The following is a 22,985-nucleotide window of genomic DNA, read 5'->3' on the forward strand; positions in this document are numbered from 1 at the left end:
GGCGTTCCTGCCTCACATCAGAAGGTCCACGGTGAGAGTTTTGACGGACAACACCACTGCAATGTTTTTCTTAAGGAAGCAAGGTGGCACACGATCCAGAACCCTTTCCATCGAGGCTCAAAAGGTGTGGCACTGGGCTCTGAACACGATATATCCATCGTAGCTCATCACCTTCCAGGAGTATGGAACGAACAGGCGGACTCGCTCAGCAGAAATATGGACCAGATCCACAAGTGGGAAATAGACACCGGTCAATTGTCGAAGGTCTTCGAGAAATGGGGGCGGCCTCCGCTGGATCTCTTTGCCACGAAGAGGAACAAGAAGTGCGAGATGTATGCCAGCAGGTGGCCACAGGAAGGTTCGCTGGGAGAAGCGTTCTCCTTCCCGTGGATGGACAAGTTCCCCTACGCCTTCACTCCGTTTCCTCTGATACGGAGAACTCTGCAGTGGATACGCGGGTACAGGTGCCGAGTCATCCTGGTGGCACCGTTTTGGCCGAGGCAGCCGTGGTTTTCCGACATGCTCCACCTGTCAGCAGATCACCCGATAACGTTCCCGAAGGTTCCCAACCTCCTGTCCCGGGACGAGGGAAAAGTGTGGCATCACAATCCATACAGTCTCAATCTCACAGCTTGGCTCCTGACTTTCCAGAATTTGGTGCCTTGAACATTTCCTCGGTCTGTCGCAGGATCTTACAAGCGGCGTGAGCCCCTTCCACCAACAAGTCCTACAGGTGTAAATGGAAAAGATTCTGTGCGTGGTGTCAAGGACAGACGGGAGTACAGCCTGTGAGGATTACTCCGGAACAGCTTCTTCCGTATCTACCACAACTAGCAAAAAGCGGATTGTCCTTTTCATCACTAAAGGTTCACCTGGCGGCCATCTCTAGGTTCACAAGAAGAAGGAAGTCATCTCCCTTGTTTAGCGACAGGTTAGTGAAACACTTCATGAGAGGTTTGTTCCGAACATTCCCTCCGGTTAAACTTTTTCCACCAACGTGGAGCCTGAATATAGTGCTAGCAGGGTTAATGAAACCACCCTTTGAGCCAATGGCCCCATCGTCGATGAAGTTCTTGTCATGGAAAGTGGCTTTTCCAATAGCTAGAACATCAGCTAGACGGATCTCGGAGTTACAAGCGTTGGTCACTAAACCTCCGTATCTCAGATTTTTCAAGGACAAGGTGATTCTGTCAACAAGTCCACGTTTCATCCCGAAAGTTCCTACAACTTATCATAAGCACTCATCTATTGCCCTGCCCACCTTCTTCGCGACCCCTTCATCGGCTGCGGAAAAGGTCCTACATACCTTGGACATCAAGAGAGCTCTAAAATGTTACCTTCATCGAACTCAACAACTTCGATCTATGCAGCAACTCTTCATTGCATATGGCCCTTCGGCGAAAGGGAAGGCAATTTCAAAACAGGGACTGGCCCGATGGGTCTCGTCGATGATTGCCTTCTGTTATTCAAAAGCGGGAAAACCGCTACAAGGACGTCCGAGAGCTCATTCAACCAGGGTGACTTTGTCGTCGTCGACGGCGTTGTGGGCAGGGTTACCACTGACAGACATTTGCCAGGCGGCAGCATGGTCAGCGCCTCGCACATTTACCCGCCACTACTGCCTCGAACGACAGCATGCGGACGAAATACAAATGGGAAGAGCAATCTTGCGACAACTATTTCAATAAGGTAAGCCCTTTTTCAAGAAGGGTCTATGCTGATTTGGACATATATATGTATGGATATATATATATATATATATATATATATATATATATATATATATATATATATATATATATATATGGATATATATATATATATATATATATATATATGGATATATATATGGATATAAATGTATGTTTATGTATACTGTTATGGCTTTATATGGATATTCTGTGCAATTACTGTGGCACACTTTAAATTTGAATCTTATGTAAACGTGATTCGCTATATGCAGGATTGGTTGGGTGCGGGATTGCATTCACACCTCCTCCTCCTTTTTTCAGGATCACTGCTGTGCATTCTATTCTAAGCATGTGAATCCATGAAATATCCAATGCTGGAGAAGGGAATAGTTTCTTACCTGTAACTCCATTTCTCCAGCATTGGTATCTTTCATGGATTCACAGGCGCCCGCCGGCCTCCCCTAAATGCAATCGTCTTGTAGTGCTTGGTTTCACCCCATTCTTCTTTGGAGGGGTCAAAATCTGAAGGGAGCCGCGGGGGCGGGGCATTTATAGCGCTATGTCCTAGTGGGCGTGCGTGCGTGGCCCAAAAGACGTAGATAGGACACGAAAGTGTCGAACGTTTTCCTATTGAAAACGGCTTTATAAGCTTACCGAAGGTTCCCAGTTTGTCGACGGGGAATATTCTAAGCATGTGAATCCATGAAAGATACCAATGCTGGAGAAATGGAGTTACAGGTAAGAAACTATTCCCTTTGGCAGTCTTCCCAACCCTTTAATAAAGGGGAGCTGGTCAAAGCATGTTGCTTACATTAGCAATGTCTCTTAATCCATATGTCTATCTTCCTTAATATGCTCTTTTCCTCATTCCCTCTTCTTGGCGCTTCTTACACGTGTCATCCTGGTAAATGCAGCATCCCAACTTGGTGTCCTTAAAGTATATGTTTGGAAAACTCATTACACAGATGTTTCATAAATTAACAGGGAATACCTGCATGTTAGTCATGTTCAGGGAACGTGCTGAAGGGGGGCCTGATTCAACCACCAACAGAGAACGTGACAGGTTTGAATGTGGCCAGGGAAGAGTGTCAGACTTTGCATTACAGACTTGTATGTGTTTATAAACATCATCGGAATACGTGATCAAATGATTTATTTTTATAAAACGTGCAGTCACATTGCCTTGAGGTATCCCCCAGCCTTTCACCTTAATAGACTGATATAACCTTTAAATAAGGAGATGTCCATTAATTATGGGTCCACCTGCCAATGACTGACGCACAAGTTTCTTAATAGGAACGATGACCAGTACTTTTAACATCTTTTTGGGATATCCTGAGTTTGCCCACAAGTCTAACAATTGGACCGATGGACACTGTTAGATTTATCATCGTTTTGCTATTATGCTTCTGCACACCTGAATGATTATATACCTTACCATTCCGCATAGGGTCGTCTGGAAGTTTACAGCCATTGCTGTATTTTAATGATCATATGGTTTTTGTGGAAATTTGTGTCAGACATTTAAAGGCATCTTCCTTACCTGATATAAATATTTTTTTCTAACATTGTACATTTTCTTGTCTCCCCTAGATACTAGAAGCCGCCGATAAGACGCAGGCCCTGGATATGAAGAAGCACTGCCTGCACATCATTGTGCACCAGTTCACCAAGGTTGGTGGGATCTTTTCTCTGGCTCTGGGGATCTGCTGCCCATTAGTGTGGCCTTGGCTAAGTCAAGCCCACCGCTGAGTCCTCCGTACAAGACGCCTGTCTCCTCTTGTTTAGCTTCCTGTCATTCGCTTCGACCACTGTTGAAACATCCTGGAGTAGCAAAAGAACACTATTTTAGACCACAGCCAAATTACAAACATGATTGTCTCTGAATAAAACCATGAACTCAAACCAGTCAGTGTAGATTTTATAATTGTGTTGTGGCAGGCTGCCGTTCTGTTTTTGGAATTAAAATTAAAAACCGTGAGAATTCAAGTTCAAATGTCTCAAATATGAGCACCTGCACAATATTTGGTCCATTACTTACTATAAATGAATGGCATGCTGCTTGGTGCTAAAATGGGGCTCTTGGTGACTTTCTGTTTCTGGAAAATGAGTTATCTGATGGGGAGGTCTACCCCTTTAGGAAATGATCAGTAGAATTAGGATTGTCGTCCTTTAAAAAATGAGGCAGTTGATGTGGACAGCTCCTCCTTCTAGAAAATAGGCAGTCTGAATGGGGAATCCTGCCTTCAGAAAACATGCAGTCAGATGGTGGAAACCATGCCTTTAAAGAATACAGCCTGGGGGAGTGCTGCCTTCTGAAAATAGGCAATCTAATGTGTATTGGCCCTGGCATGGGAAAATTGGAAGCTGGTGGGCGGTAGGGTGTGAACCGGGATGAGAGTCCAACATTAACTAAATATGCTGATGGGGGACCCCTTTTTCCCCCAAAATAGCTAGTGTAAAAAGGGGGGGGCAGTATCCTGGTGGAATTTCCTGCATCCAGAAACTAAGTTGTCTCATAGAGTAGGCTTATCTGCCTGTAAAACATGGGACCTCTGTCTTCAGACACTAGGCAGTCTGATAGCAGGGCCTCACCCTTTATTCACAAAGCAGTCTGATAGTGAGGCACCTTTCTTAAGGTCAATAGGCATTCTGTTGCAGGGCTCCTACAGTTATGAAGATGTACAGAAAACCATTTCATGCCTCTCCATTAAGCCAGTCTCTGTTTGGTCGCCACTTCACTCTTTAGAACCCCAACTGTTAAAATATGGATGATAATATCTAAAGCAGTAGGAGATTTCGGCAATAAAGATGGGACAGTAACAGTACCTTTTGCCCACTTTGCCATTTAATTTGGTGGGCAATGTTGGATGAGAATGCCAGAACGTTCTTCACAAAAACCATACTTTATTCATTCTGTTCTCTTATTTTGAAACATTGTCTTTTGTGGTCCTGTTTATAGAGAATACATTCCAGCTCAAGACAGACGTGTGTGTGTTGGGAATGCAGCAGTTACAGTTTGTTTGTTGATGTGGGCACTTGCAGTGAAAGTAGTTGAACATAATCACTGTTGGGTGTTCACTGGTGAAGACTGTCATTCTTGAGTAGGTAGATGTATGCCCGTGGCTTTCTGAGTTTCTAAGCCTTTTTTTCTCTATATATACATTAGTGTATATCTGATTTCCTGTTGTCTATCATTTCCGTGCTTTGCCACCAGACATCTTTAGTAATGCTTCACATGTGATAGGCAATGCCTTTGCTACTCTAAGACTTGCCCACCTCCAGCACCAGTGCTAGGGCACCTTAAACCTCAACTGTCAGCCTTTCCATGTACCTTTTCCACTCCCAATGTCACTCTTGTCATTGTGCTGTTAGCCCCCCAACCTGTATCTCTTGCCATCCCGTACCACTCATCCAGAGCTATGGCTGTGCACCAAACTTCTTACATATGCATGTTGTGTCATCAAAGTACTCAGCATCTACATTTAAAGGAATGGCTAACTGTATCCTGTATTATACCCGCTATTCTGTGTAAAGGACCTGTGCAGCTTGCCATCCATGCATTACTCCTGTTATGTTTGTACTTTAATTACTGTAACTTAAAACGAACACCTCAATTCTAAACTGCATTACCCCTTCTATACTAGTTCCCATAACCAAAAGACTCTTCTGGGGCACCTCAGTCCTTATTTCAGGAATTATTTAGTCCTCAAAGTGTCTTCCTTGTCATAGTTGCCCAGGCCCGGGCCCCCTCATTTGTGTGCACTCTGAAACTGCCTTTCCTTTTAGTCTGCAAATATTGGGCTCCTGCTGTGAACTTCTACATTGGCTTTTGCTAGTGTGCATGATCTCCTAGATTGCATAGCACAAAAGCAAAAGAGACTTTTAAAGCCTCAGGTGAGTACATGTTTATTTTCATATTCCTCCCACCTCTCCATTATCCCTGTTAACAAGATTTATTTTCTGACAATTTGTCTTTACTGTTGGTCAGGCAGTCCTCCTTCAGTGAGTAAAGACAAGTGTGTCCTTCAATACTCCAGGGAGTCTGGTAAGGACTCCTAAGGTTCTTGGTGAGGTTATGAGTGGAAACGCTAATCTAGGCACTGGCATGAGACCCATGACCCCAAAGGTCCGGCCCCAACACCTTTTTCTTCCTATCCATGCCCCTGTGAGTGCTTTCTCCAGCATGCAACAACCTGTCAAGAAGGCTACATACTCTCATTGGCTATTTGATGCACACTCAATGCAGGGTCTCCTGCTCGAGATATGCTTGTGGGTGGGATGAATAATTCTCTTTGCCCTGCAGGAACTCTTAATCACTGCTCCCACCTCCACATTTATATATACTGGGGGAATTCCGTTCCTTTGGGTCCGATCCCCAGCCCCACTTAAGCACCAGACCGTCCCACATTTTCTAGAAGTTCCGGGTAGATCTGCCTAAAGACACTCAAAATACTTAATGTTCAAGGTACTGTAACACAGTCGGATGTGACAATCTTTTGCCTTGTTCTGATAATTTTCAGTGGCGTCATCGAGGGGGTCCAGTGCCTCCCCAGGCTTGAGAATAATGAGCCTGTAGCTGAGACTAGAATGGCAAAGGGTGGTGTTTGAAAGGATCGAAGAAAGTACCCAAAGATGTCAAGGTGGGAAAGCGGAGAGAAAAACTTTGAGATTAATGACTATACACAAAACAATTGTAAGGTGGAAGGTGACAGTATAGAGGTGGTTAGTAATAGAAGAGGTTTGGAGTACACAAGGATAAGTAGATGGCAGAACATCAAGAGATTGGAAAATATCGGGAGGTGTTGGGTAGAAGGCTGAGAAACATGCAATCCTTTGTCAAAGAGAGTTTGGAAAGCAGATTAGAGACTGAGGTGATAAGAGAAAATAAAAAGGAGATTGAACACTCATAGGTGGTCTGAATAAGTAAAGATGAATTAAATATACAGAGGGGCTTTGAGGAGGAACATGAGGAAATTGAAAGACTGCAGGAGGTGGTGGAAAAACCAAGAGCTAGTCAGACCAGGAAAGTTCTGGCAGACTTGGTTGGCTTGACGTAAGTGTTGGAGTGAGGAGGAGGAGGAACAAGCATAGGGTAGGGTGTGTACCTCCAGTTCATAGAGACAAACAAGAGGACTAAGACCCAGCAAGGATGGAGTGGGTAGGTCCAGGAGACCAGAGAACCCTCCATCATGGCTTGGCCAAATGGCTGGGACCTCTTTCCCCAGGAAATTGAATTACTTGAGGAGTTTGTTTCTCTAGAGCAGAAACTCTGGCCCTACCTCTTCCTTCTTGAGAAGGGCCACTGTAAATGGCAGGCCAGGAACAGGTCTGCCTGACATCCTTACGAAGGGTGTGTGAATCCTTAAAATCCGAGACTGTGACTGTGATGAGGGTTGAGGAACATCTAGAGGCCAGCAACAGCACGGTTCAGGAACCTCTGGAAACCGGCACCAGGGGATTAACTGGAAACCCGGCCCAAAAATATCAGCAACTTTTGTTTGAACACTTCCCTGAGGGACATTTTACTTTTGGGTAAATTCCTGGGACACTACCCTGACCCTGGAGAGAATATCCATCCTGATTAGTTTGTTTGGTGAAGACCGGTTTAGTTTGTTGTTTTGGACCTCCATTGTCCCGGGAGGATAGCTCAGCAGCAATGTGCTTGCCTTGGAAACAAGACAACACGAAGCAACACAGGTCCAATCCCCGGGTCCGTGCTTAGAAACCTCCAGGTACTAAGCGCGTTATAAATATGCAACTAAGAGACATATTCTGTAACAGCGCCTCGATGCCCCCGGGCTGTGTGAGCGCTTTAAAAATGCAAATAAATAAAATAAATAAATATTGTACAAGTACCCCTAATAAATTATGCTTTAAGAGAAAAGTATACTCTGCCTAGTAATTTGATCCCAGTCAAGTGCCGATGATAAGGCCCATAATTGCAGTGTGGAGCTACCAGGAAGAGGTGCAAAGGGAATTTCCAAGAGTATTTCCCTAACCCCAACCTCCTGTACCACATAAGGTCTCAGATAGATCAGAATAGAGCTAGGCACAGAGGTGTACATGTTGGCAAGGAACCCCAGTTGTTGAGCATGCACCTACAGTCCCAAACATTTCTCTGCAGATAATCAATCCTTAATTTTTTAAGCATGGAGGCTTTTACCGTTCCCCATACTCTAATAGGCTGCTGGAGCAGAGTAGTTGTGATGATGACTTTACACTAAGACTGTGAAGCCCTGCTACATCACTTGAGATATGCTCACACATTGTTCCCCATATCAGGGCAGCCTCAGGTCAAACAGGCATCCAATCATTTATTTCTTAGGCAGAAGGTGCTCATTGTAGAAGTCAGGAAGGGTCTCCACTGCTTCCTGTTCCCAAGATGGCAAACTGAGGCTTTAATCACTCATTCCACATCAAACAAGTTTCTCAGCTAGCCAATGGAAAGAAGGGAGAAAATGTGCAACACCTGAGAAACATATGGCAGGAAGGCAAAACACATGAATTGGAGCGGGAGAAACTACGGCAGAGCCAATCCCACGACCTGCAGCCAACAAGGAAATTGGAGGCCCATACCTGAAGCAAGTTGGGCAATCAGTCAAGTACAGCCATATAAAAGGATGCAGGGAAGAGAAGGAATTGGCACAGTTAGGACGTTGGTTCAGAGGGAAGGTGTAACCAGAGAGCAGGAGAGGAGAACCCACGTCCTGTTAAAGGCTGCCACTCAGCTGCTTGATAGAAAATATACCCAAGTAAAGAGAAAAAGTAACAGCACATTGAGGGCATTATGTCAAGCCCTGAAAAAGGTCACAGAGGAGGGAGGGGCAATTGCTAAAAGCATACTGTCGGGCTATATACAATCCATAGCAGGAACCAAAGAACAGAAGGGGAATGCCAGAGCTATTTGGGGCTCAACCACAGAAGGGTAGCCCATGACTGGGAGGTGACCATAACCTCTGGCAACAACCCTGGCAAGGGAGAAGACACATTTGCTGGTAAGCGAGTGTTAACGCCCTTGAAAAGGAAGTGACATTATTGGTGTGAAGGTAATCCCTGAAGGCAAGGGGGAGACGGAAGTGCTTGCTGGTAGAAGTTTGCTTATGGCCTTGGGGCTTTGACCTAGCCAACAAGCTAGCTGGGGGCTATATCCATGGTTCTGTGTGTAGTAGTAAGTTAGAGAACTTTGAATAAGGACATGTGGACCTTTTAGAACAGGCATTTGCACTTTTTTCATTGTAGAAACCCCAAGATCAGTCAGGCATCACTCCCATCACATGCCGCATGAATAACTAGCGCCCCTGGACGGACACAGAAGAAACAATACAAAAGACTGATTGTGTGCACTTAAAGGCCACATCGCCTATTTAGAACTGGGAACCTTCTCTTATTTCTTTTGATTTCCACCTGTCATATTCATATTTTGCATTTGACAGCCAGGCACGCTACCTTATTTTGTTTGGGGAAATGATAGCCTCAGTTTAGTAGGAGTTGGTCCAACCCAAACCTGACCACTTTATCCAGAGTAATCAAAGTGTTGAATTACCTAGAGTCATGAGTGTTCTGTCGATCGTATGTTGTCACAATGCACAATGGGCATGTAGAGTAGATGGTACAATATCTAATTAACTTGGCTTTAGGTCTTGTGGGTAAGTGATCCAGAACTATGAATGTAGGTATGTTTCTTTGTAGAAATGGGAGCTTAACATCTCTGTAGTTCCCTGCCTCTCTGTTATGGTGGTGTTCTGAAGTCGATCCGTCAGAACCCGGTCTAAATCAGAAATACACTGTGTGTGCCTCCTGGAAGGAAAGGACGCCATCTCTGTCTAGGAGGCATCCATCTGGTCTGTAAAGGGGATTTCCATGGTTCCTTCTCGCCTTTTCTTCTTGTTCAGAGACCTCAACTCTTTCAAATGATTTTGGTGGTACCCCCAACAGGACAAATCCCCTTTGGTACTTGTTGGCTGGCAGTGTGCTCTTCCCAGCCCTTCTCCAGTACCATACCAGTAGACTTTGTTCATGAACAGTAGGCACCATTGGCTCGAGACCTGATGCAAAGTTGAAAGAATATATCTGGCTCTTGCCTGTATTTGCTACCGTTCCCAACCAGACAATTTTGTCAAAGTCTTGAGGAAAGGGATCTTAAATGTAGGGAAATGTGACTGACTTTCTCTGTATGAGTCAGCAGAAAAACTAACTATGGGATAGGCAATAAAGCATGGATCCGGCTATTTTTTTGTTTTGTTGCATGTCCCTTCCTCACCTTCATTTTCAATGTAGGATGTGTATGCCATAAAATTAAACACTTTGGATAGAGCTATCCCCCAACAGGAACCAGGTCATTGATCAAACATCAAAATGCATTGCATCTGCCTTTTGGGATTAAAGAATCTCGTACCAAAACACTGAAAAACCTGAGATGATTATAATATCAGGTTTTAATAATGTGTTTTATTCATCACCAAATACACAATTATCTCCATCTATACAACTATTACATACATCTAATTGACCTACACAATGACCACACCATGAATAATCTAGCAAAAACATAGAATCCTAGCTTTGAATAGTTTAGAATGGTGTTAGCCATTAACACTTTGAGAATTTGCAGGTTTTTGAACTGCGGAAGTGCTAAAGGACTTGTAGCATAAATGTCTATGTGAAGCAGATAGGAAGGATGATTAGTGTGTTAGTAGAAATGTTTAGGAAGCACATTAATTGCAGGTTAGCACTGCCGAAGCAGCACATGGACTGTAGGAAGTGAATGCAATACTAGAAATGCCTTGTTTGGCATTTCTAGGGAGTGTGTGTTGTTATGGATTGGAGTAATGGAGACAGAGGTGGAGTATAGTGCACCACAGTGTATTTTGGGCAATGTGGTTATAGTGGAGTAAGGGGTAGTGTGCTTGGAGTCAGGTGCCTATTGAATATGTAAGGTGTAAGGATGTTGAAGTTTATTTTGTACTAAATGAGTAGTACCTCATGTTGATTTTGTGCTGTGCGAGTAGTACTGGATACATGGATTGGAGACTAAAATATTTATCCTTTTGAGTTACAGAGGTCTTGTCTGTTAACAAAAAGTATTGCTGTGCCAGAGGGGTACTGGATGTTGGAAGGATAGCTGAAAGAGGATATAGTATGAAAGGGTCCCGAATGTATGGAGTGGAAGAAAGTGTTACTGTACGGATTGGGGACATTGTGTATGCCAATTAGTGCATGGCGTAAGCACTCTCAGAGAGTGAATAGGGGACTACATTTGGAGATGGGTCATGTGGCATGTATGCCATGTTATACTCTCATGCTCCTGCTTTGCCTTCTGTAGGAGCTGCTGAACCTCTTCAGCTGTTCTGTGCCTCACTTTTAATTTACAGTGTGGATCAGATAGGGGGGAAGGGAAATGGGACAAAACAACAAACACAGGAGCTCTTGCTTCTTTTTCAACACCCTGAGTGGGAATTAAAGCATTTTAAACACAATTGCACAATCATTTCAAAATACATTCTCTCAATGGAATTCTAAGGAACTGAAAAAATACCTGTAACTCCTCCGCTAGTAGCTTGGAGGATCTAATTATATAGTGTGCTTTAACCTTCTCTATTAATTCTGGATACCAAAAACCAATTGTTTATCTTCCAGCACACTCCAATTCATCAGTGAATATTTTCCTAAATATTGTCAAAGCACAGAGATCATCTCATCAGTTTGTACAAGAGTTACCATGTGCAACTAGACTAAATGCTATTTAAAGTTGCTTCCTACACCAGTTAACCTTGTTGCTAGTCTCCCAACCAAGTTATCTTAAATTGAAAAAAGGTTAAAACGAAGAAAATAAAGTTACTTTCAGGTTTAAAGTACTTTGCACATAATGCGTCATTTGAAGTCCCTTCTATGTAGAGGATCTTAGAAGAAAACGTTCTCCACAGTCACTTGAATAATGCCTTTGAAATGTACCTTACGGAGGTATTTGCATTCCTTTTTTATTTGATTACATTAGGTTGCCAGTGTATGGCTGCCGGCTACGTGATCCTATGTGTGCCTTCTATCTCGGTGCATATTACCTGTGGCACTCCAGTCACTTTAGAGATAGATTGCTAGTGACAGAGGTAAGCGAAACAAAACATTGCTACTCGCGTAATCATGTGCGGCACACAGACTGAAGCTTATCATTGCGCGAACATCACAAAAAGCTGGAAATTCTACTAAGCCAAAATGAAACTGTTCAAATGTCAATTAGGTAACGGGAAACTCCAGGCAACATTCAAATGTACTGATTTCTCAAGCGCTGCTTTCCTCGACTAGTTTCACAATTCAAAGGTTTCCTTTTTAAGTATAATAAAGTAAGCTGTATGCTCGCCAACAAGCTGCACTCCCACAAGTTTACTGTAGATTGCAGCTGGCTTTCAACTTGCTTCTTCTGACTTCTTAAGAGAAAAAGGGTAGGCCTACAGAGAGCTACTCAAAACATGACTGAATTATTCAAGGAAAAATGATGAAAAGCAGTTTAGAATGGTCTGCCAGAATCAACTGCCCTCAACATTCTAAACTAGATCACTGCTGAGCGAATCCACCATCTTGGCCTGGGTCCGAGCCCAGTCCACCATCTTGAGTGCTTAACTCTGCTGATCTCTGAGAAAGGGTATTAAGGAAAAAAGATAACCATTTGTATTGCACATAATACCACTACCCTCCAACCTTTGCACCCTGCTAACCCTGTGTTTCCTAATTCTTAGCCTGACTCTTCACGTATGAACCCTGATGTCCCTGACACTACCCCTTCTGCAAGGACCTGTCCTAGGGCCAGGCTTGAAAGGGAACCTTTGAAGATATTTGGACACAAGCAATGGAACATGAACATCTTCAGCCGATTCCCAAGATCTCTCTTCAGGACCAAAACCTTTCCAGTCAATCAAATATTGTAATTTACCTCTGCTCTTACGAGAACCTAAGATAGTCTTTACCTCAAACTCTTCTCCCTCACATTCACAAATAACAGATGACGGAGGTGGCAAGATAAGGGTTCCTTCAACCACAAGCTTGATCAAACTGACATGAAAAGAATTATGAATCTTTAATTCTCTGGGTAATTTAAGCTTAACAGCTACTGGATTTAAGAACTTTTGCATAGCAAATGGTCCAACAAACCTAGGGCTAAATGTGGTTCTCCCTTTCAACCTCAAATATTTTGTGGCTAACAAAACTAGATCTCCCACCTGATACTATACTCTGGACTAATTCTGCTACGCTGGTCAGCAAACCGTTTCATGGTATCTTTACTTCCTTGCAAGGCATGTTTAGCTTGTTCTAAATTATCTCTCATTACTTGTATTCTTTCATCTACCTCAAAATGGAAACAATTAAAGAAGGAAGATTCAGCTCTCAAAAACTGAGGATGTTAACCTGATTGCAAAAGAAGGGTGTCATTTTAGTAGCATCTTTGGTAACATTATTATAACTAAATTCCACCAGCCAAACCAAGTCGAGCCAACTATGATTAGAATGTAAAAAACACCTCTAATATTTTTCAAGCTCTTGATTAACCCTTTCAGTGAGACCATTGGACTGGGGATGATACGCCGTAGACAAGCTTACTTCCATGCCCAATTCCTTACAGAAAGCCATCCAAAATTTTGATACAAACTGAGGCTCCCTGTCAGAAATAATTTGAACTGTTAAACCGTGCATTCTAGCTACATTTTGCAAAAAGGTGTTCGCCAAACTGGGTGCTGTGACCACCCCTTTTATAGAAATAAAGTGTCCAGCCTTAGTTAAATGATCTACCACCACTAAAATAGATGTACAACCCTGATCTTTAGGCAATTGCACAAAATCTAAAGATATTGGGCCTCATCACGAGTTGGGCGGTAACGCCTGTGCTATTCCCACCGGCGGTATTGGCCCTACTGCCAAACCCCCAGGTGCTGTTAGCGCCGTATCACGGGTTTGGCGGTAATGGAATTCCCCATTCCCCTCTGAGCCCATTCGGGAATGCCCCATTCCCCAATGGGCTCAATGGGGAATTTTCGCGCTCTTACTGCTGGCGGGAAATCCGCTGGCGGTAATAGCGCTAATTTTCAGCGGATTTCCCCCCAGCTCAGAGCTGGGGAGAAATCTGCCAAAGCCCTGATTTGGCGGACCCTTAAATCCGGCTGTAATAGCGCGACTGCCGGATTTAAGGGTTACCGCCAAACTCGTGATGAGGCCCCTTGTGTGACAGGGATGTGGTGGAACTGGTAAAGGGTTCAAATAAGCCGCCGGTTTATTATATTCCCGTTTGGCTTGTGCACACACCTCAAAGGTTCTCACAAAATTTTGTACAGCTCTTCTCATCTCTTCCCACCAAAAATGTCTTCAAATGAGTACCAGAGTTTTTCTGTAACCAGTATGTCCTGCTAAATTAGTCTCATGACATTCTTTTAAAGCCAATTCCCTGATGTCAACACTAGGCAAATAGAGACGAGCATCAACCTTCGGCAAACCGTCCTGAATACTCCTGGTGGGATCTCCCCGAACCCATTCCAGCATTTGTTCTCTAGTTATCTGTTGTTTCAAAAACGTCCAAAATCCAAGTTCTCAGTTGAAACAACCACACCAAAGTGTTCAGCTGCCATTAAGGGGGCCGAAAGGTCTTATTCAGTCTTTAGACTACCCGGAAATTGTCGTGCAAGTGCATCTGCCTTGCCATTTTGTCTTGCAGGCTTGAAGGTGATAATAAAGTCAAATTTAGAGAAAAACAGATTCCTGTGATCAATGAGTACTGTCACTGCATGCCTTGCCCCTAAGAGAGAGTGTCTCCATTTTTGGACAGCCTTGTTAATGGCTAATAACTCTCAATCAGTGATCGTGTAGTTCATCTCAGCGGGAGTCAACTTCCTAGAGAAATATGCTGCAGGATGCAATTGTCCTGTCTTCAGATGTCTCTGCTCCAACAGCGACATTAGATGCATCAGCTTCAAGAAGAGATGTTGAGAAGGATCAGGATGAATCAAGATTGAACCAGCAGTGAAATGTTTCTTCAAATCCAAAAATACTGATTCCACTTGCACAGACCGCTCAAACTTCACTCCCTTCCCGAGTAATTTAGTAATTAGTGACACCTTTAAATAAAAATCTGTGATGAACCGCCGTTAGAAATTGGCAAAACCCAAAAAGCTTTGTACTTCCTTCACAAAAGTAGGAGACGGCTAATCTGAGACTGCCTACACTTTACGAGCATTCATCTCCAATCCATGAGGTGAAATCACAAATCCCAAAAATTCAAGAACATCAGTATGAAATTGAGAGCTCTCCAGTTTTGCCAAAAGGTTATTATCCTGCAATTTCTGAAAAACCTTTTTTTACATGCTCTTGATGCACTGTTTCATCTTGTGAAAAAAATAGGATGTCATTGATGTATACAATTACAAACACATCCAGAAATTCACAGAGATCCTCATTGATGAAGAATTGAAAAGCTGCCAGGGCGTTGCACAAATAAAAGGGCATAACTAAATATTCAAGTAGTCCAAATTTAGTTTTGTATGCAGTCTTCCACTCTTCCTCTTCCCGTACTCTAATGAGATAAGCCCGCTGCAGATCCAATTTGGTAAAAATGGTGGAGCCTTGAATTTGATCAAGCATTACAGAAATAAGCAGAAGAGGGTACCAATTTATTATGGTAATACGGTTTAGGGCCCTATAGTCTATGCAAGTTCTTAATGTTTTATCCTTCTTAGGAATGAAGAAGAGAGGAGATGGCGCAGGAGACTGTAAATGTCTAATGAAACCCTTAGCAAGATTTTCTTCTAAATAAACTTTCAAATGTTAATTTTCCCTATTGGTTAAGGCATAGATCCGACTACAGGGAATAGGTGCCCCAGCTTCCAAGTCAATTTTGCAATCGTATGGCTGGTGAGGAGGTAACTACCCAGCCTCACCTTTATCAGAAACACTCCAAAATTCCTCATAACACAGGGTCAACTCCCCTACAACTGCCCTGATTCTAGCCTCCACAGTGCCACATTCAGCCAGCCAAAAGGCCTCACTGCCTTCTCCCCCACTTGTTGCCAACAGCTCCCCACTGGATTTGCCCTCTTCACCAAAACAATGCAACTAACAGAAATTTGAAACTAAACTGATCGTCCTTTGTTCCCAGTCGACAGACGAATTATGCAAGGTGAGCCAGGGCATTTCCAAAATCAACAACAGCTGAGGTGCATCAATCAGCTCAAAAGCCAGTTCCTCCCCGTGCCCACTTTCTGTTTCCAAGCACAGAGGAACGGTCTTATTGTTCTTTAAATGAGCCCAGTACCATCGACTGCTCAAACCTGTTCTGGACTGGACTTTAAACTCAATGGAATGCCAAGTGACTTAGCCAACCCCCAGTCCATGAAATTTCCAGTTGCTTCTGAATCTATCATCGCAGGCCCTCTTCCCTTAACCTTTCCTGCCAAAAACAACAATACATTTAAGGAACAGCCGACTGCAAAGAATGTGCAACAAGTTGAGTGTTGGGAGTTGACAGCGGCGTCTTGCAAGCTACTCTGGGGCAATCCTTAACCAAATGACCTGCTCTGCCACATTACATGCACACACCTTACTTGGCTCTCTTTTCTCTCTCCTCTTTAGTCAAAGGACCTCTGGTTTAGAATAAACCTCATTGCTCCCTACGAAAGGTCTAAACTCCCTATTCACCACCCCTCCTTTAGGTTTTACAAGTCTGAAATTTGGCCTAACTTCTGGGAAAGTTCTCTTACGCTCCCCTCTGCATTCACTAAGCCTGAAATCCAACTGCATGACCAGAGAAATCAAATCTTCACAAGACGACGGTCTGTCTACTATGGTTGACAAGGCGTCCTTAAGTTCTTCCCTAAGGCCTCTATAAAACAATGTTGCCCTCTTTTCTTCAGGCCACTTGGTCTCCAGCACCCGCGACTTAAACTGTGTGATGTAATTAACTAAATCCTTACTTCCTTGTCGTACCTCTAATAACTCAGCATCCACCTCTTGAGACACAATTCACCTGTCAAACATTTTTACTAAATTCTTCAAAATTTTCTAAAATGGGATTCTGCTGACTAACCAGTAAAACAGACCAAGCAGCTGCATCCCCAGATAAGTATGACTGGATAAAGGCTACCTTTGACGTTCCAGTAGTGAACACCTCGGGTAGACAAAGAAAATGTAGCTCACACTGAGTCACAAACACCGAAAATGTCCTTGAATCTCCCCCTAGCACTCAAGCGCCGCCAAAGGGATGGGTATGTAACCTTCTCTGCTTGTAACCACCATTTTACTCTTGCTCCTAGCTACCTACTCTTCCTCCTGAGTAAAATCCGGAGGTCCTGTATGCTCCGCCATATCATCCGGTAATAGAGTACCTTTTGCTTGCAGTACACTAACCTTTTCCACAAGTCCTTCAACTTTCTGATTTCAAAATTAATTTTCATTCCTTATTGCCTCTAATTCTTGTCTAATTTCTAACAAGACCTCCCCCAACGAACTTAGAGAGAAACCTGTGGGGTACATATCAGCTCAGACGGAAGGTTCACCTTGGGCCTTTCATACTCTCATGTTTCTGTTTTGCCTTCCATAGAAGCTGCTGAACCCCACAGTCCCTTTCCAGCTGTTCTGCGCCTCACTTTTGATTTACAGTGTGGATCGGATCAGATGGGAGGAGGGGATGGGACAAAACAACAAACAACACAGGAGCTCTTCTTGCTTCTTTCACCACCCTCCATGGGAATTAAAGCATGTTAAACACAATTGCACAATCATTTCAGAATACATTCTCTCAATGGAATTCTAAGGAACTGAAAAAATACCTGTGACTCCTCCCCTACTAGCTTGGAGAATTTAATTATATTGTGTCCTTTAACCTTCTCAATTAATTCTGGATATCAAAAACCAATTGTTTATCTTTCAACTCACTCAAATTCATCAGTGAATATTTTTCAAAATATTATCAAAGCACAGAGATCATCTCATCAGGTTGTACAAGAGTTAACATATGCTACTAGACAAAATGCTATTTAAAGTTAATTCCTACACCAGTTAACCTTGTTGACAGTCTCCCAACCAAGTTATCTTAAATTGAAAAAAGGTTAAAACAAAGAAAATAAAGTTACTTTCAGGTTTGAAGTACTAACTTCCTGAGATGCACATCGCTAGCTACATTTTTCAGAATGCAATCAAAATGGCAGCCAGCATTACGATTGGGCGTAATGCATCATTTGAAGTCCCTCCTATGTAGAGGATCACAGAATCGAGCGGTTTCCAGGTACGCTTACACAGTCACTTGAATAATGCCTTTGAATGTGTGTTACGAAGGTATTTGCATTCCTTTTTTTAAAATTTGATTACGTTAGGTTGTCGGCGTATGGCTGCCGGCAACGTGAGCCTCTGTGTGCTTCCTAGCTCGCTACGTATTACCTGCGGCACTCCAGTCACTTTATAGATAGATTGCTAGTGACCGCGGTAAGCGATACAAAACACTGCTACTCGCGTAATCATGCACGGCACACAGACTGAAGTTTATTATTGCATGAACAAAAAGCTGGAAATTCAACTAAGCTAAAACGAAAATGTTCAAATGTAAATTAGGTAACGTGAAACTCCAGGCAACATTCAAAGTAATTGATTTCTCAAACACTGCTTTGCCTGACTAGTTTCACATTTCAAAGCTTTCCTTTTAAGTATAATAAAGTAAGCTGTATGTTCGCCAACAAGCTGCTCTCCCACCAGTTTACTGTAGACTGCAGATGGCTTTCAACGTGCTTCTTCTTCTGACTTCTTAAGAGATAAAGGGTAAACCTAAAGAGAGCTACTCAAAACATGACAGAATTATTCAAAGAAAAATGATGAACGGCAGTTTAGAATGGTCTTCCAGAATCAACTACCCTCACTATTCTAAACTAGATCACTGCTGAGAGAATCCACTATCTTGGCCTGGTTCGAGCCCAATCCACCATCTTGAGTGCTTAACTCTGCTGATCTCTGAGAAAGGGTATTAAGGAAAAAAGATAACCCATTTTGTATTGCACATAATACCACTACCGTCCAACGTTTGCACCCTGCTGGCCCTGTGTATCCTAGTGCTTAGCCTGAATCTTCACGCATGACCCCTGATGTCCCTGGCAGTTATAGAGCAGCATTGGTGCTCTTGGAATATGTGAGGGGCAGTATGACTGCATGTGGAGGTGGGCCCAAAGGCATCTGAGCATGCCAAGTATTTACATGCTCTTTCAGTGTATGAGTGATGAATGGTGAGTGTATGTGGTGTCTAGTTTTCAGTTGCCAAATACTTGGGAGGAGTGTTTAGATGTTTGGGAGGTTACTTCTTCTGGTGTGGTTGAGAGCCATATGGCTTCCTCTTGGTCCTGGTTGCTACACTGGGTTTGGTGCTGCCTCATCTCTATTTCACAGGTTTCATGGTTCTGTCAATGAGAAGCTTGGAATTGGATGTGTGATTGTGAATGATGTGTGTGTGTCGTAAGGAAGGAAGGGAGGCAGGGAGGTATGGTGTGACATTCTTTGCTGAATGGATGGATGCAAGCTAGTATGGAATGTATGAGGTCAGAGTGTTGGAAAGTGAGACTGTTGCATGAGAGAGAGAATGCTAGGCATTCCATCTGAGGCAGTTGGAGATATGTAGCCTGTGTGGTGGGAGCCAGTGGGATACCCTCTTGTAATTTACGGATATCTACTTGCATGCTGTATGAATAGCGGTACCACATTCTCCAGCATTGGATCTTTCATGGATTCACATGCTTAGAATATTCCCCGTCGTCAGACTGGGACCCCTCGGTACACATATATAGCCTTTTCCAATAGGAAAACTTCCGACACTTTTGTGTCCTATCTACGTCCTTTTAGGACCCGCCTACGCATGCTCCGTAGGCCGTCCCCGTATAAGAGGCCGCCCCCGCGGTTCCCCTTCAGATTTCAACCGTCTCCAAAGTAGTGGGCTCTCCTCGCGTTGTCTTACTATTTTGTACAAGGTTGCATTACTGGAATTTGAGTACAGAAAATGTCCTCCGTGTCAGGAAAAGCGCTGTTCCGCCCATGCGCGACGTGCGGCTTGAAAAAAGTTTACGGGGGGGACGGACATATGGATTGTATATATTGCCTCCACCCTCATCATTCGGCGGATAACTGCGACACATGCAAAGGGTTTTCTCAAAAAACCCTCAAAGACCGCAGTCGACGACTGGTGGCATGGCTGAATGATGGAGCGGGGGCACACCCCCCTTCGGAGGTAGGCTCCACACAATCGGCGAAAACATCATGCCGCGCTACCTCGTCGGAACCACCGGCGAAGAAATCTCGACCGACGGAAAAAGAGTCGTCTGGAAGTCACTCAACTAGAGACTCCTCGTCAAAGAAATCATCTTCATCAAAGGAAAGGAAATCCTCCTCGGGCGATCATCATAGATCGACCACGAGTCGAGAGTCGAGTAAAAGCAAGCCAAGTGTGGAAAAGGCGGGACCGCCAAAACCACCTGCTAAGTCACCGTCATCGACGGCGGCCCAGTCATCGGCCTCCACCCTGCCACAGGTGGCATCCACCGTCCCACCGACAACGACGTCGACGATGGCCTCGTCGACGGGGGTTCTACAGGAGGCCTGGAGGCCTGAAGTTTTTGATCCGATCCCCCCGGATACTTTACTACAAGAACAGGCTGTGTTGCTGTCCTCAGAGGACGAGAATGAGAGAATAGCTGGCCCAGCAGACCTAGGGCTACGAGTGGCTGACAAGTCGTCGACGAGGGGATCCGCTATACTGGTATCTGCCCCTCTTCTCAATCCTCAATCTGTTTTGTCGTTGGAAATTCTGTCCACGCTTCAATCGTTGTTACAGTCGTTGGACCAGAGACTACCTCAGGCAAACCTGCCACAGTCACCCGTCGACGAGCCGGGCCCGTCCCGTCAACCGACGCACTTACGCACGCCAATCTCAGCACTGGCACAAGAGGAAGGTGAGCTGCCATATTCGGAGTCTGACAGGGGAGCCATGTCGGATATCTCATCATCCCCCTCCAGGGATCCAACCTGGGAGTCAGAGGTGGAGTTGGAAACCCCTAGAAGCCCAGCTCCCCGTCCCCTCCGGACGACATTGCGTCATTCCATTCTATGATGGAGAAGGCATGCAAAGAATTTGGTTTGTCCCAGGAAGAACAGAAAAAGGACTGTTTTTTGTTCGACCACATGGGTAAGAGAAGGAGGTCTGTGTTCTCGATACCAATACTAGACCATGTATGGAAGGAGGGGTTGCAGACAATGCGTCACCCGTTTTCAGAACCGGCAAGGACGCCTGGAAAAAAAGTTTAAGGCTCCAGAGTCTACCCCCAAGTGTTTATCCTCCCAACCAACGCCAGACTCGGTGGTGGCAGCGGCGAGGAAGGCGAAGGCCCAGCACAAGTGCACGACGACTCCTGAGAACGAAGCGAGACGCCAAGATGCCTTTGGCAAAAAAGTGCTATCTGTGGGTGCGACCACAGTAAAGGCCGCAAACTCTCTGGCAATTGTTGCCAGATACGATAGGGAGATGTGGCACAGGCTAGCTCCGTTGCTTGATCATCTTCCAGAAGAGCATAGGAAGGCAGCGATGTTACTCGTCCGAGAAGGTGAGGAAGCCTAAATTCACGCAATAAACAACGCGGTGGACCTCGCGGAGTCAGGCTTCAAGCAAGTCAATAATGGGGTCGTATTACGTCGACAGTCATGGCTTAAGTGTACCTACTTCAGGCCAAAAGTACAATACAAAGTTTTAGATATGCCCTTTGAGGGAGACCTTCTTTTCGGTGAGAAGGTGGACGAAGCCCTAAAGGGAATGAAAGAGGACACGGCACGTTCATTGGGTGCCCTCCAGAGTGGCAGAAACTACAAGTCTTTTCGTCCCTTTAGAGGGGCTTCAGGTAATTCAAGATTCTCTGCATCTGGAGACAGATCCTTTGGCAGATCAGCTTACCCCTCCCAGGGATACAGACGTGCCTCCCAAACGGCAAACCGTCGCCGGAACTTCCAGACTTCCAGAAAAAGACCATCATATCCGTCGTCGTCGAGAGACCAGCAAAATAAAGATCAGCAGTGACATACAACACGCCGTTCTGGGGGGAAGAGTTTCAGCATATGTCGACGAATGGGAACGAATAACGACGGATCAATGGGTGCTGGATACTATAAGAAACGGACACTCTCTACAATTCAAACACAGCCCTCCGCAAATTCCACCTGCGTTCACCGCTCATTCCCATCTGAAGATACTGCAACAAGAGGTAACACTCATGTTAGCAAAGGGCGTGATAGAATTAGTTCCAACATCACAGAGAGGTCAAGGAGTCTACTCAAGATATTTCGTCGTAAAAAAAAGCCGAACGGCAAATGGCGTCCCATTTTAGACTTACGCGATCTCAACAAATCTTTGAAGAGCCTAAAATTCAAGATGCTCACTCTGCAGGAAGTGATCCGCGCCGTTCAAGAGGGGGATTTTCTAGCGTCCCTGGATTTACAGGACGCGTATTTCCATATTCCAATGTGTCGGAAACACAGGAAATTCCTAAGATTTGTAATAGGGCGGACTCACTACCAATTCACGGTTCTTCCTTTTGGGCTCAAGACCTCCCCCAGAATGTTCCCGAAATGCCTGGCTCCAGTAGCGGCCTGGCTAAGGAAGCAAGGCCACCATGTATACCCATACCTCGACGACTGGCTGGTAAGGGGATCCTCCCCAGCGTCGACCAACACAAGTTTACAAGCCAACATGCAGCTTCTACAACAGCTGGGATTCGCCATAAACTTCGAAAAATCCTCTCTGCAGCCATCGAGATCGCTGGTATTCCTGGGGGCACAGTTCGAGACCCAGTTAGGGCTAGTGAAACCTTCTCTCGACAGAACCTCAAGACTCAATCAACAAGCATGCCGACTACGGCGAAACACCAAGATCTCAGTGAGAAAATACGTTTCGGTCCTAGGGGCCATGGCATCCTGCATCCATCTGGTGGAAAACTGTCGCCTATTCATGAGGCCAGTCCAGGAATTCCTCGCGGACCGATGGACGCAGGCTCAAGGATCGTGGTCAGACAAGATAGCCATCGACGACGACAAGCTGCTTCGGACCCTTCAGTGGTGGCAGAGTTTCCACAATCTGAACAACGGCGTACCCCTACAGGAGCCGGAGTTTCAGCGAACCATAGTCACGGATGCGTCCCTAACCGGATGGGGAGCTCACATGGGTGCTCTCCAAACGCAGGGTCGCTGGTCTCCAACGGAGTCACTCCTACACATAAACGTGTTAGAACTCAGAGCAGTACGATG

The 22,985-nt window shown here is 44.6% G+C and overlaps 1 protein-coding gene across 1 annotated transcript in view; it reads left to right on the top strand.

Moving 5' to 3' along the window:
- The window catches only part of LZTR1 (leucine zipper like post translational regulator 1), a 692,494-nt gene that overhangs the window by 663,721 nt on the left and 5,788 nt on the right, over nucleotides 1–22,985 (top strand). The window contains exon 19 of the mRNA XM_069619129.1: nucleotides 3,285–3,365. Coding sequence (XP_069475230.1) covers nucleotides 3,285–3,365 — 81 coding nt within the window. The remainder of the gene's footprint in view (nucleotides 1–3,284; nucleotides 3,366–22,985) is intronic.

This window comes from Ambystoma mexicanum, chromosome 10, assembly GCF_040938575.1.
Source record: "Ambystoma mexicanum isolate Mex_15411 chromosome 10, UKY_AmexF1_1, whole genome shotgun sequence".
In the NCBI taxonomy this organism is placed as follows: Eukaryota; Metazoa; Chordata; class Amphibia; order Caudata; family Ambystomatidae; genus Ambystoma; species Ambystoma mexicanum.